At 41.5% G+C, this 13,258-nt stretch overlaps 1 protein-coding gene across 5 annotated transcripts in view; it reads right to left on the minus strand.

The window, feature by feature from the left end:
* Window positions 1–13,258, minus strand: part of LOC125446724 (zinc finger protein 609-like) — a 263,833-nt gene that overhangs the window by 41,429 nt on the left and 209,146 nt on the right. For all 5 annotated transcript variants that reach the window (XM_048520481.2, XM_059640201.1, XM_048520480.2 and 2 more), the window contains exon 4: window positions 5,267–5,354. In XM_048520481.2, the coding sequence (XP_048376438.2) occupies window positions 5,267–5,354 (88 nt within the window). The remainder of the gene's footprint in view (window positions 1–5,266; window positions 5,355–13,258) is intronic.

Genomic DNA, 13,258 nt, shown 5'->3' on the forward strand with positions numbered 1-13,258 from the left:
GTGGGGGACTCAATTACTAGGGACCATGAGTTCAAAGTGAGAGGAGGAAAGTTTAAGGGAGATAATGCATGGAAAGTTCTTTACACAGAGGGTGATGGGTGCCTGGAACGCGTTGCCAGCGGAGGTGGTAGACGCAGACATGTTAGCGTCTTTTAAGATATATTTGGACAGGTACATGGATGGGCAGGGAGCAAATGGACGCAGACCGTTAGAAAATAGATGACAGGTTAGACAGAGGATCTTGATCGGCGCAGGCTTGGAGGGCCGAAGGGCCTGTTCCTGTGCTGTAGGTTTCTTTGTTTAGTAATAATAAGGAACATTGGATGAATAAAAATATTGAAGCTCTGGTCAAGAATAAGGAGTCATATATTAGGTATAGGCAATTGGGATCAAGAGAATCTCTTGAAGAATATAAAGGCTTTAGGGGCATTCTTCAGAGGGAAATCAGGCCAGCAAAAAGGGGATATGAAATGACCTGGGCAGGTAAGATTAAGGATAATCCAATAAGGATTCTACAAGTACATTAAGAGCAAAAAAGCAGCTCAGGAGAAAATAAAGCCCCTTAAAGATTAACGAGGTGATCTCTGTGTGGAACTACAGGAGATAGCAGAGATACTAAATAAATATTTTGTTAGATTTTACTGTGGAGAAAGAAGTGGAGGTTAGGGAACTCAGGGAAATAATACAAATTTCAATGTCTTGAAAACAGTCTATGTTACAGAACAGCAAGTGCTGGAAATCTTCAAAAACAAAGGTGGATAAATCTCGGCAACTATTCAAGTGTATCCCAGAACATCATGGGAAGTTAGAAAAGACACTGTGGGGCCTCAGCAGAGATATGTGTATCATCGACAGCTATGGGTGAGGTGCCAGATAACTGGAGGGTGGCTAATGTTGTGCATTTAAGAAAGGCTGCAAGGAGAAGCCAGAGAGCTATAGGTCTGTGAGTTTGATATCAATGATGGGTAAAGTTGTTACAGGAGTTCAGAGATAGAATTTACATGTATTTAGAGAAGCAAAGGCTGCTTAGGAATAGTCAGCTTGGCTTTGTGCATGGGAAATCATGTCTCACAAACTTGATTGAGGTTTTTGAGGACGTGACCAAAAGATTAACGTCAGTAGAGCTGTAGACATGTCTACATGGACTTCAGTAAAGCCTTTGACAAGATTCTGCTTGGTAGACTAATTAGTAGTTAGATCACATGGAGTTCAGAGAGTTTGCCAATTGGATACAAGATTGGCTTGACAATAGAAGACAGAGGTTGGTGGTGGAGAGTTGTTTATCGGGCCTATGACCAGCGGTGCTCCAAAGGGATTGGCGCTGGGCCCATGCTGATTGTAATTGAAATAAACGCTTTTGGTGAGAATTTCGGAGGCATGTTTAGTGAGTTTGCGGATGACACGATAAGTGTTGGTATAGTCAACAGTGAAGGAGGTAGTTTAGATTATAAAGGGACCTTGATCAATTGAGCTGAGGAGTGGCAGATGGAGTTTAACTTGGACAAATGTAAGCTATTGCATTTTGGTAAAACTAACAAGGGCAGGACTTACGGAGTTAAAGGTACGGCCTTGGTAGTGTTGTTGAACAGAGAGATCCAGGGGTTCAGGTATATATTTCTTTGTAAATTGCATCACAGGTAGACAGGGTGCTTAGAAGGCAGTTAGCATGCTTGCCTTCATTGTTCAGATCATTGAGTATGGAATTGGGATGTAATGTTGAGGTTGTAGAAGACACTGATGAGGCCATTTTTGGAGTATTATGTATAGTTCTGGTCACTGCTAATTAGAAGGGTACTATTAAATTGGAGAATGTTGCCGGGAATGGAGGGTTTGAGGTATATTGATAGGCTGTTACCTTTCTCCACTAGAGTGTCGGAGGCTGAGGGATGACCCTGTAGAGGCTTATAAAATTGTGAGGAGCACAGATAAGGTGAAAAATAAAGGTCTTTTCCCTAATGTGGGGGAGTTCAAATATAGGGGGAATATTTTTAAGGTGAGAGGAGAAAGATTTAAAGGAGGGGCAACCTGAGGGGCAAGTTTTCACATACAGGGTGACTTGTGTGTGGAATAAGCTGCCAGAGGGAGCGGTGGGTGCAAGTACAATTATAAGACATTTGGATAGGTACATGAATAGTAAAGGTTTAGAGGGACATTGGCCAAACCCACATAAGTGGGACTAGTTTAGTTTGAGATTAGGGTCAGCATGGATGAGTTGGGCCAAAGGGTCTGTTTCCATGCTGTATGATTCTATGACTCATTGGATACCTTCTATTTTAGTGAGGTTTGTACTTAGCTGGAGTATTGAGGTGACTAGTTTTTAAAAATGCAGTAGATTTTTAAAAACTTCTTCCCTTTTTCATTAAAGGTAACACTTGCTCCTGATCTCTCAAACATTAACTGCATGGTTCTGATGGAATCACTAAAATGTATGTAGGGACAACTCACTACAATTGTCCTGACCAACCTGTTGTGGCAGGGGAAAATCTGGTTTCTGCTTTCCACTGTGCCACATCAAACCAGGTGGGATCAGGAGCATTTGGGATAAAGGAGTGTGGGTGCAAGTTATTTCCATATTTTGTCGTGATGGATTGGCTCTATGCCCTTACTAACTCAAAACTCTTCAGTGTTTGGACAATTTCCATGCTAACCGTCTTAGAGTGGGGGAAACTAACTTACATGCAAATTTGCAGAATTAAGCCGATTAAAATTAGGTACTGAAAGAAATAACAACAATATTCACTGTCCAGATAATTAAACAGAGCAGCTTAGGGAGTTGCCCAATATGTTTATTGACTGAAGAGTCTACCCCTCTTACTTGAAAGTTATTTTAAGTATGTGATAATTCAAAAACATCAGCATGAATTTTGATTTCACAATATTTATGTTGTTTAGCTCAAGTTATTTGATAATTCAAAACAAAAATTAAGTATAAAAAATTTCTAGATCATCAGAGATAGCATAACAGGTGCGACAATGTAGTGGGTGGTCATGACAGCACAGAGGAACCTGAGCCAATCTGAGACATTCACACACACAGCACGAAAACAGGGGGAGACTGGGCCTTCCTGTGGATTGTTAAGCTACATGAGCGTCCCTCATCAAACCTGTTGTTCAGACTAGGCATGTAACCAGACAGGAAAACATAAAGATGCTCCATGTACAGCAGTGGTAGCAGGGTGCAATGTGTCATCAATGTGTTTACTATTCAAGGGTAAATTCAAGACTATACTAGTCGAGAAGCAGGAAGCTTACTTAAGGCTTAGGAAGCATGGATTGGACAGGGCTGTAGAGGTCTACAAGGTAGCCAGAAAGGAACTGAAGAATGGACTTAGGAGAGCTAGAAGGGGGTATGAGAAAACCTTAATGGGTTGGATCAAGGAAAACCCCAAGGCTTTCTATATTTCTGTGAGGAACAACAGGATGGCCAGAGTGAGGGTAGAGCCAATCAGGGATAGTGGAGGGAACTTGTTTGTGGAGTAGGAGGTGGTAGGGGAGGTCCTTAATGAAAAAACAGTATTCACCAGTGAGACCGACCCTGACATTTGTGAGGACAGCATGAAACAGGCAGACATGCTCGAACAGGTTGATGTTAGGAAGGAGGATGTGCTAGAAATTTTGAAAAACATGAGGATAGATAAGTCCCCTGGGACAGATGGGATATACCCAAGGTTTCTATGGGTCGCGAGGGAGGAGATTGCTGTTCCTTTGGCAATGATCTTTGCGTCCTCACTGTCCACTGGGATAGGACCAGAAGATTAGAGGGTGGCAAATGTCATTCTCTTGTTCAAGAAACAGAATAGGGATAACCCGGGGAATTACAGACCAGTCAGTCTTAGCTCTGTGGTGGGCAAATTGTTGGAGAGGATTCTGAGAGATAGCATTTATGATTATTTGGAAAAGCACAGTTTGATTGGAAATAGTCAGTATGGCTTTGTGAGGGGCAGGTCATGCCCTACAAGCCTTATTGAATTCTTTGAAGTTATGACAAAACACATTGATGAAGGTAGAATGGTGGATGTGGTGTATATGGGTTTTAGCAGGGCATTTAATAAGTTTCCACATGGTAGGCTCATTCAGAAAGTAAGGAGGCATGGGATTCAGGGACATTCGGCTATCTGGATACAAAACTGGCTGTCCAATTGAAGACAGAGGGTAGTAGTAGATGGAAAGTATTCGGCCTGGAGCTCAGTGACCACTGGTGTTCCACAGGGACCTGTTCTGGGACCTCTGCTCTTTGTGATCTTTATAAATGACTTGGATGAGGAAGTGGAAGGGTGGGTTAGAAAGTTTACTGATGACACAAAGGTTGGTGAAGTTGTAGATAGTGTGGAGGGCTGTTGTAGGTTGCAACGGGATATTGACAGGGTGCAGGGCTGGGCAAAGAAGGAGCAGATGGAATTCAACCCAGAAAAGTGTGAAGTGATTCATTTTGGAAGGACGAATTTGAATGCAGAATACAGAGTTAATGGCCGGATTCTCAGCAGTGTGGAGGAACAGAGGGATCTTGGGATCCACGCCCATATCCCTCAAAGTTGTTACCCAAGTTGATAGAGTTATAAAGAAGGTGTATGGTGTGTTGGCTTTCATTGGCAGGGAAATTAAGTTTAAGAGCCACGTGGTTATGCTGCAGTTCTGTAAAACCCTGGTTACAGCACACTTGGAATATTGTGTTCAGTTCTAGTCACCTCATTACAGGAAAGATGTGGAAGCTTTAGAGAGGGTGCAGAGGAGATTTATCAGGATGCTGCCTGGACTGGAGGGCAGGTCTTATGAGGAAAGGGTGAGAGAGCTAGGGATTTTTTTTTCATTGGAGCGAAGAAGGATGAGAGGTGACTTGATAGAGGTTTAGAAGATGATGAGGGGCATAGATAGAGTGGACAGTCAGAGACTTTTTCCCAGGGCGGAAATGACTATTACGAGGGGATATAATTTTAAAGTGATTGGAAGAAGATATAGGGGAGATATAGGGGAGATGTCAGAGGTAGGTTCTTCACACAGAGAATGGTGGGCACGTGGTATGCGCTGCCAGCAATGGTAGTGGGGTCAGATACTTTAGAGACTTCTAAGCGACTCTTGGATAGGCACATGGACGACAATAAAATGTAAGGTACATACAGTAGATTGATCTTAGTAGGATAACAAGTCAGCACAACATCATGGGCTGAAGGGCCTGTACTGTGCTGTGCTGTTCTATATTCTATGTTCTATTTCAATAACCTCTCACCATAGATTTCCATTAACCCCACAGTTCCATCCCTTTGCTTACCTTGGGGGTGCCCAGTCATGTCTTGTACAGTCCAGAAGTGTTCCAACATAAGTTTTGTTTCGCCATGTCACATTCACCACCAGGACACCTGGTAAAAGGTTGAGGAAAGAAAGAAAACAGTTAGTCGATTTAGACCATTGGTTTTTTGAAAAATCATCATGGTCACAGGTGTTGAATTATGCTGACAATACAAAGAAAAAGATAACAAGAATTCATAATAGTTATAGGCTGTCATTGAAATAAAAAAGCATAAAATAATTTATGAACATTATGAACATGAACAGTATAAAAAGACAGGTATTCTTAACTTACATAATAAAAACGGAAGGTCTATTGTATTCTGCATTTTAAAGACCACTGTTCATATGCTGCCAGTCCAAGTTCATTAAATTTGGAATCATTTAAATGTTATTTGTGAATTTTGTAAAGTGTGGGATTGGCCTATCTAGTCATCTATTCATTTTGTTTCTTATTTGTAATTGGTGTCTTTTCCCGTTCAAAATGAAATACTTGGTAACTCTTGAGCATCATACACCTTTTGGTTTTAATTTTAAAAAATTATCCGTAAAGCTGTCTGCTGCACCATGTTCTTACGTAAGCCTGGTCTCCATAGAATTTAAGATTTACTATTAGGATCTGCCCTGCAGGAGGCTAGCATTTGTAGCCATTTGACTTTGCATTCTACTATGCTCAACCAATGAGTTGAACAATTTCAGTGCAGTTGCTGCGTCACATTTAATTATTCAAGAAATAGACTGAGGTAACAAAAAACACAGTTTGTATTCAATTGTGTTATTACAAATAGAATGAGAGACCTCTAGTAAACCTGACCCTCTGATCCAAGCTTCTCAGAGAGGAACGTGACATGTTGAAGATTAACCTTTGTTAAATATTCAAGCTGTCAATGCAGGTTAGCACAAGTCTGAGAAAGTCTGCAGCATCAACCCCCATTTTAACAAGGCTTGCAATTTCAGTCCAATTAGAAGAGTGTGAGACTTAGGATGCTTTATTCCTTAGAAGTGTGATGTTGTGCTGGTCAAGTATGATCAAATTACTTCTTCTACTATCTCTGTCACTCAGGGTTTATTGTTGTCCCATTCTACTGCTGTTGAGGGCCATTCCATGACCCTGTTTACCAGCAGTCATTGATGGTCCTGGTGTTGGTGCGCTGACTTTAAGAATAGGCATTGCGCGTAACAGGATGAATTGGACGCCTAGACTGCTGCAACTTGTCACAGCCAGCGGAACATGGATCTATAGGTCATTGATTCCATTTATCAAATCCAAACTTAAAGACAAAAATGACCCCTGTGAACCAAGCAATGGTTGGCAACATCTGACAGAAAGGTTGGGCTTGCTGCCAGTCTACATAAACAAACAAAGCATTACACTGACCCAAGCACAACGAAGCCACTGTTCCATGCATTCTCTTTGTCAAGCTCTTTATATCATCAAAAGAGACTACGCCAAGTTTCTGTTTCAAAATGAAAAAATACATAGAATTCGAGCCCTATTGTAACTGAACCTCACAGGATCAGTTGGCATGATATTAAAAACAACATAAATGGTGCCAACCCTCAAAAAGACACAGTCATATCCAATTTATTCCGAGCAACTACATGTAACATGGCAGTTGCCCAACTTAATTAAGCATGGTGCAAAATATCGTTGCACAGCAATCAACTTGCCCAACTCCTACAGAACAGGATACAGATAAGCTAATCAAATATATTATGTACCTGCAGTGCCAGAATTCCAGAAATATAACCTAATAGAATGCTTTGCAGAGTTTATAAAAGCATACTGAACAAGTCTACTAGTTGCCCAGACAATTTCTTTGAAAAAGCCCTCAGTCTCACTTCTTTGTTTGTTCCACACAGACTTACAGCTCTTCCTTTTTCAAAAAGGACCCAACATAAAATTGTGTAGGAATGGCCTGGAAAACCCACGGTCCAAATCACCCGCCTCTGCTCGGGCAAGTGTTCACAGACTGTGCACCACTCCTGCCTCTAACCCGCCTCTAAAATGTTCTCACTGCGAGGTACTATGCAGACACCTTGTGAAACCCAATATCAGGTGACAGGTTCTTCGTTCACTGTAAAGTTCTTAACAACATGAGTAAAGGAAATTTTTTGGATTTTGCAGGGTTTTTCTCACAGCTCTGACACTAATTCCCGGCTGAATGAGATGACAGTCCAGGCAGGAGCTAAGGGTTTGATCCTTATCAGCGGGTATTGAATTTGCAGTATACTTAACCAAGAGATTTATTTTATAATTACAATCACCAAGCCAAGTCAGAACAAGAACATCTTGTAAAATACATTGCAGACTTGAATGGAGCCAACAGGAAATGCCAATGTCTCAGCTAGCAGCTGGAATATTTTAACAGGCCTTCAGGGGGCAGACCATACCTTGTAACTGTTGTAGTAGTAAACTCAGCACTCCAGACTGACCTGTCTCACAGGACACCTTTCAATATCAAACACCCTGAACAGAAATACAAGATTCAAAAGCCTAGTTCATGTTCACCTGCCCCAACCAGTATCATTACGGAGCTCTTTCTGCTTTCCTCCCAAAAAAAGACATGCTTTCACCTCACGGTCTCTTTGAACTGAATGCTTCTAGGTCTTAGGGAAACGTCAGACCCAGATCAAATTTACATCAACACCATGGTTTTCCTTCCTTGGCTTGGTAGATTTAATTTCCTGCACAGCACACAGATAACATATTGAAAAAGCCTGACTATATCCTGGGACCCTCCTCCACCATGTAGAATAGTGGGGTTGCATGTGCAATTGAATTGCTCCCTGAGAACCTTTAGAACCAGAAAACTGATTGGCAAGGGAGCTTCATAATCCCTAATGTCAGATGCAAGTCTTTTCCAAACCCTGTAGCATCTTCCAGCCCTGAAAAATACCTTTAAAAACTCTGCTTTCTCTAACCCACTTCCAGCCCTCACAACCAACACCGTGCCATTCCCGCACTAAAAAAATGACTGTGGTCAATGATATTTGCTAATGCCACTAGCTTCACCCCAAATTCCTGCACAAGTTTAGGCCTAAGGTCTGCACTTAATAATACCATAAAACATAGAAGCACTGAGTCTGCTTTGCCATTTAATGAAATCATGGTTGATCTGATCAACCTCAACTCCACTATCCTGCCTTTTCCTCATGACCCTCGGTTCTCTTCCTGATTTTTAAAAAAAATCTCTCAGCCTTGGATATACTTAATGACCCAATCTTGACAGTTCTCTGATAAACAATTCCACAGATTCACCAAAAAAAAACACTCAATTCTGGTTTAAATGGGCAATGCTTACACTGAGATTATGCCTCTTCTCCATAGATTCTCCAACAAGGGAAACAACTTTGCCATATCTACCCTATCAAGCGCCCTAAGAATCTTGAGCTTCAATAAAGTCAATTCACATTCTTCTAAACTCCGTAGAGTTCAATTTCAACCAACATAGTTACTGCTAATTCGAAGAGCCCTCTACACTCAGAATCAAAACCAACTTAGTGAACCTTCTTTGGACAGCAAATCTGTTCAGAGTATTCTACATGCAATATGACGAGTGCCTTGTATAGTTTTAGCAAGTCTTTCCTATTTTTATAAAAACCAAAAGAACTGCGGATGCTGTAAATCAGGAACAAAAACAAAGTTGCTGGCAAAGCTCAGCAGGTCTGGCAGAATCTGTGGAGGAGAAAACAGAGTTAACATTTCAGGTCCAGTGACCTTTCCTCAGAGCCTTTCCTATTTTTATACTCCATTCCCTTTAATAATGAAGGCCAACATTCCATTTGCCTTCCTTATTATATGCTGAATATGGATGCCAGTTTTTTGCAATTCATATACAAGGATTCAGCACTCTTCTTCCATTTAAATAATATTAAAATCTTCTATTCCTTCTGCCAAAGTACAGAATCGCACACTTTCCCACATTATATCCCACTAAATTTTTTCTCATCTCAGCCTGACTATATCCCTCTGAAATAGTAGGAATTGCAGATGCAGAAGAATCTGAGATAACAAAGTGTAGAGCTAGATGAACACAGCAGGCCATGCAGCATCACAGGAGCAGGAAAGCTTACATTTCGGGCCTAGACCCTTCATCAGAAAAGGGGGATGGGGAGAGGGTTCTGAAATAAAACAGGGAGAGACGGGGAGGCCGATCAAAGATGGATGGAGGAGAAGATAGGTGGAGAGGAGACAGACAAGTTAAAGGGGCGGAGATGGAGCCTGTAGAGGTGAGTGTAGGTGGGGAGGTAAGGAGGGGATAGGTCAGTCCAGGGAGGATGGACAGGTCAAGGGGGTGGGATGAGGTTAGAAGGTAGGAAACGGAGGTGTGGTTTGAGGTGGGAGGAGGGGATAGTTGAGAGGAAGAACAGGTTAGGGAGGCAAGGATGAGCTGGGCTGGTTTTGGGATGCAGTGGGGGGAGGGGAGATTTTGAAGCTTGTGAAATCCACATTGATACCATTGGGCTGCAGGGTTCCCAAGCGGAATGTGAGTTGCTGTTCCTGCAACCTTTGGGTGGCATTGTTGTGGCACTGCAGGGGGCCCACGATGGATACATCATCTAAGGACTGGCAGGGGGAGTTGAAATGGTTTGCAACTGGAAGGTGCAGTGGTTTTGGGCCTAGACCCTTCTTCAGAAGATGTCATCCTTATTCCCTACCCTTCCACCAATTTTTGCGACATTTGCAAAATTAGCCATAATATATTCACTTCCTTTATCCCAGTCTTTAATATATGTTGTAAATAATTGTGGCTTCAGAATAGATGCCTGTGGCACTCCACTAATTACGGATAGCCATTCTGAAAATGGCCCCTTTATCGCAAATCCGTGTCTTCCATTAGTTGGTCAATCCTCTATCCATGCTAATAGACTACCCCAACACTATCTGATTAAGTTGACCAACGTTTGGTATATTACCAAGTTTTTCAGAGATTACTACCAGTGCATCCACTATCTCTGTAACCTCTTTTAATATCATAAGTCACATCCCATCAGTTCAAGGGACTTGTTTTTTAGTCCCGTTAATTTTCTCGAGTGACAATTAACATATTTATTTCCTCCCCACCCAGCTCTCATGAATATTTAGCATCTTTGGAATATACTGGTGTCCTTTTCTGGAGACTGATGTAAAGAAACTTTTTCAAATCCTATGACATGTCCTGGCTCCCAATTATTTCATCAACCTTGTCTCTAAGGGGCCTATGTTCACTTTGTCCTCTCTTTTCCATTTTATATATTTAAAGAAGGTCTTACTATCTGTTTTTATATTAGTTCCTAGCTTGTGCTCAGTTTTATTTTCTCACTCTTAATTATTGTTTGCCATATTTTGTTAGCTTTGAAATCTTTCCTAATCCTCTGATTTACCACAAATCTTTGCTATATTGTACAATCTTTCTTGAATTTGGCACTGTCCTTAACTTCCTTGGTTAACCATGGTCAGTTTATCGGCTTTTCTAGGATCCTCCTTCCACTCTGTTATCTCCTTCTCCAGTCCTCCTTGGACAATTCTGTCCTCATCCTTATGTAATTATCCTTACTTAAACTTGGCACAGTTGTTTCTGACCCAAGTTTCTCACTCTCAAGCTGAATACTAAATTCTGCCGTGTTATGGTCACTGTTTCTTTGGACAGCTCTTACTCTGTTTCCGAAACATCCTCCCAATTTTCCTCTTTTTATGGCTCTGCTTAAAACTGGTCACTCGCCCTCGCAACTTCACCCTCTGTTCAGAGTCAAAATCTGTCTTAACATTTTCCTAAATGAGCTATATAAACACAAGCTGCTGTTGTTATCTTTTGTTGCGACTGTGGCAAGAGACAATGTTAGTAAGATTGAGTTAAATACAAATTCTTTACTCCCTGTTTCTAAAATTATTCAACGTGACTCAGAGCAGATAACCAAGAGGAATCGTGAGATACCTTTTGTGTTCTTTACCACCAATGCTGGAGGAAACAGTCCTATGACCTGTACAGATGGTCAGTCATAGCTAGGATTTCAAGCTTTTTCTTTGGGTCTGGGAATTGCCGGTTCAACTTCTGCACTTCTTCAGAATAGACTTTAACTAATTGGTACCATTTATGGACAATTACATCATTAAATTGGCTGTTAGTCTGGGTTGGATTAACATAAAGTAAACTGAGGAAATCAGTGCTGTCAGACACAGGATCCACCTCAGCAGACAGCTAGTGTCCCTCTCAAGGGATCTCACACTTCGTTCCTCCCCACAGCACACAGTAGATCATCAATTGAACTTTAATAAGTTGCTAATTAACAACAAAAATCATCATTGCATCCATCGCTGTTGGGAAGACAGAGAAGCATCAGAACAGACTGTGGCAAAACTTCCTGGTTCATTTTTAATGACAGTGATTTTAAACTAAGAAGAACAATTCAAAGAAAGAAAATCAAGGAAAGATTGAAGAGAGATGATTAAAATGATCAGGCAGCTTGATTGGATAGGTAGGGAGAAACATGTCTCTGGCAAACAGATGTCGATGGTTGTGCAAGAGGCCAGATGGGAAACCAGGAGAGAGAGATAATGGGAACTGCAGATGCTGGAGAATCCAAGATAACAAAGTGTGAAGCTGCATGAACACAGCAGGCCAAGCAGCATCTTAGGAGCACAAAAGCTGACGTTTCGGGCCTAGACCGTTCTTTTCTTGAAAATTAAAGTTATAGTCGCCAGGACTGCACTACTTATAGGGGCTTGACCCAGATTGAATAGTAACATTCAAAAGGGATTGTTTTGAGTACTCAGAAGAAAACTATTCCAGAGCCATGGAGAAAAGGGCATGAGTGTGAGACTAACTGGGGGATTCCTCTTTCAAAGTGCGGGCATGAGTTTGATGGTCTGAATGAATAATAAATGGCCAGTCACTGAATTTTTTTTAACCCTTTTCAGGTCCTATTGTATTTTAAAAGAGATAATTTCATCAAAATATTGGGTCCTCTGCAAGTTACACCCGTCCATATCTCTTTAGGAGTACATGGCATCAGAAGACTCCCACACCAACCATAAGCTCATGCTGTAGAAAGAGAAGACTAAAAAGAGCAGACTGCATGACCAGCTCCCTTAACGCACCATCAAAGGGCACAGGACTTCAGAGGCAGACAAAAAAAACAGGTTACAGCACATGCCATACACTGAGTTCATTGACTAATAGGAGTAATGACATTTGGAGGCAGGGGACTGTTCAGGGATGATTATACCATGCTTCATAACATGGATATATTGATTTCTGTTCATTAGAAAATATAGCGACATCAATTAGAGTGAGGCAGAGTTAACCCCACAGTGACTTCACAACTGATTTACAAGTGCATGCCCAAAGCCCTGCAACAGGGCAAGACATGCTTAACACTGCATGGTGTAATAAGTCTGTGGTAAATGATGGAATACCGAATGCACACCTTTGAAGGAGAACTATTTCTCCCCAGTCCCCAGCAGTACCATTCCAACTGGAACAATGATCGACACAGGTTTATTCTGTACTTTTCTTTAAACAGCCCTTTCGCCACAGGCCCACACATTTTGTGGTCAGCACTGCTATTCAGCAACAACCCCCGTTAACCGAAACGTCAGCTTTTGTGCTCCTGAGATGCTGCTTGGCCTGCTGTGTTCATCCAGCCTCACATTTTATTATCTTGGAATCTCCAGCATCTGCAGTCCCCATTATCCCCGTTAACCTCATTTCACTTAACACATCAACACAGATTGCAGATGTTTCAACTCATTGAGAATCAGCGCTACCTTCACAGAATACTCAACAGGGCGTTCAATGCAACAGTAATTATGCTCCACGCAATATCACTTCCACACTGTTTATTTCATTTTACTTTATCAATATACCTGTCCAATGCCTTCTCCTTCATGTATTTATCTAGGTTCCCTTTAAATCTACCTATTCATATCAACCCTAACAAGTCTAAGAGTAAGTTTCATGTAAAAGCACTCTAGGTGGAGAGGATTTTCCTG

Source organism: Stegostoma tigrinum, chromosome 36, assembly GCF_030684315.1.
Source record: "Stegostoma tigrinum isolate sSteTig4 chromosome 36, sSteTig4.hap1, whole genome shotgun sequence".
In the NCBI taxonomy this organism is placed as follows: domain Eukaryota; kingdom Metazoa; phylum Chordata; class Chondrichthyes; order Orectolobiformes; family Stegostomatidae; genus Stegostoma; species Stegostoma tigrinum.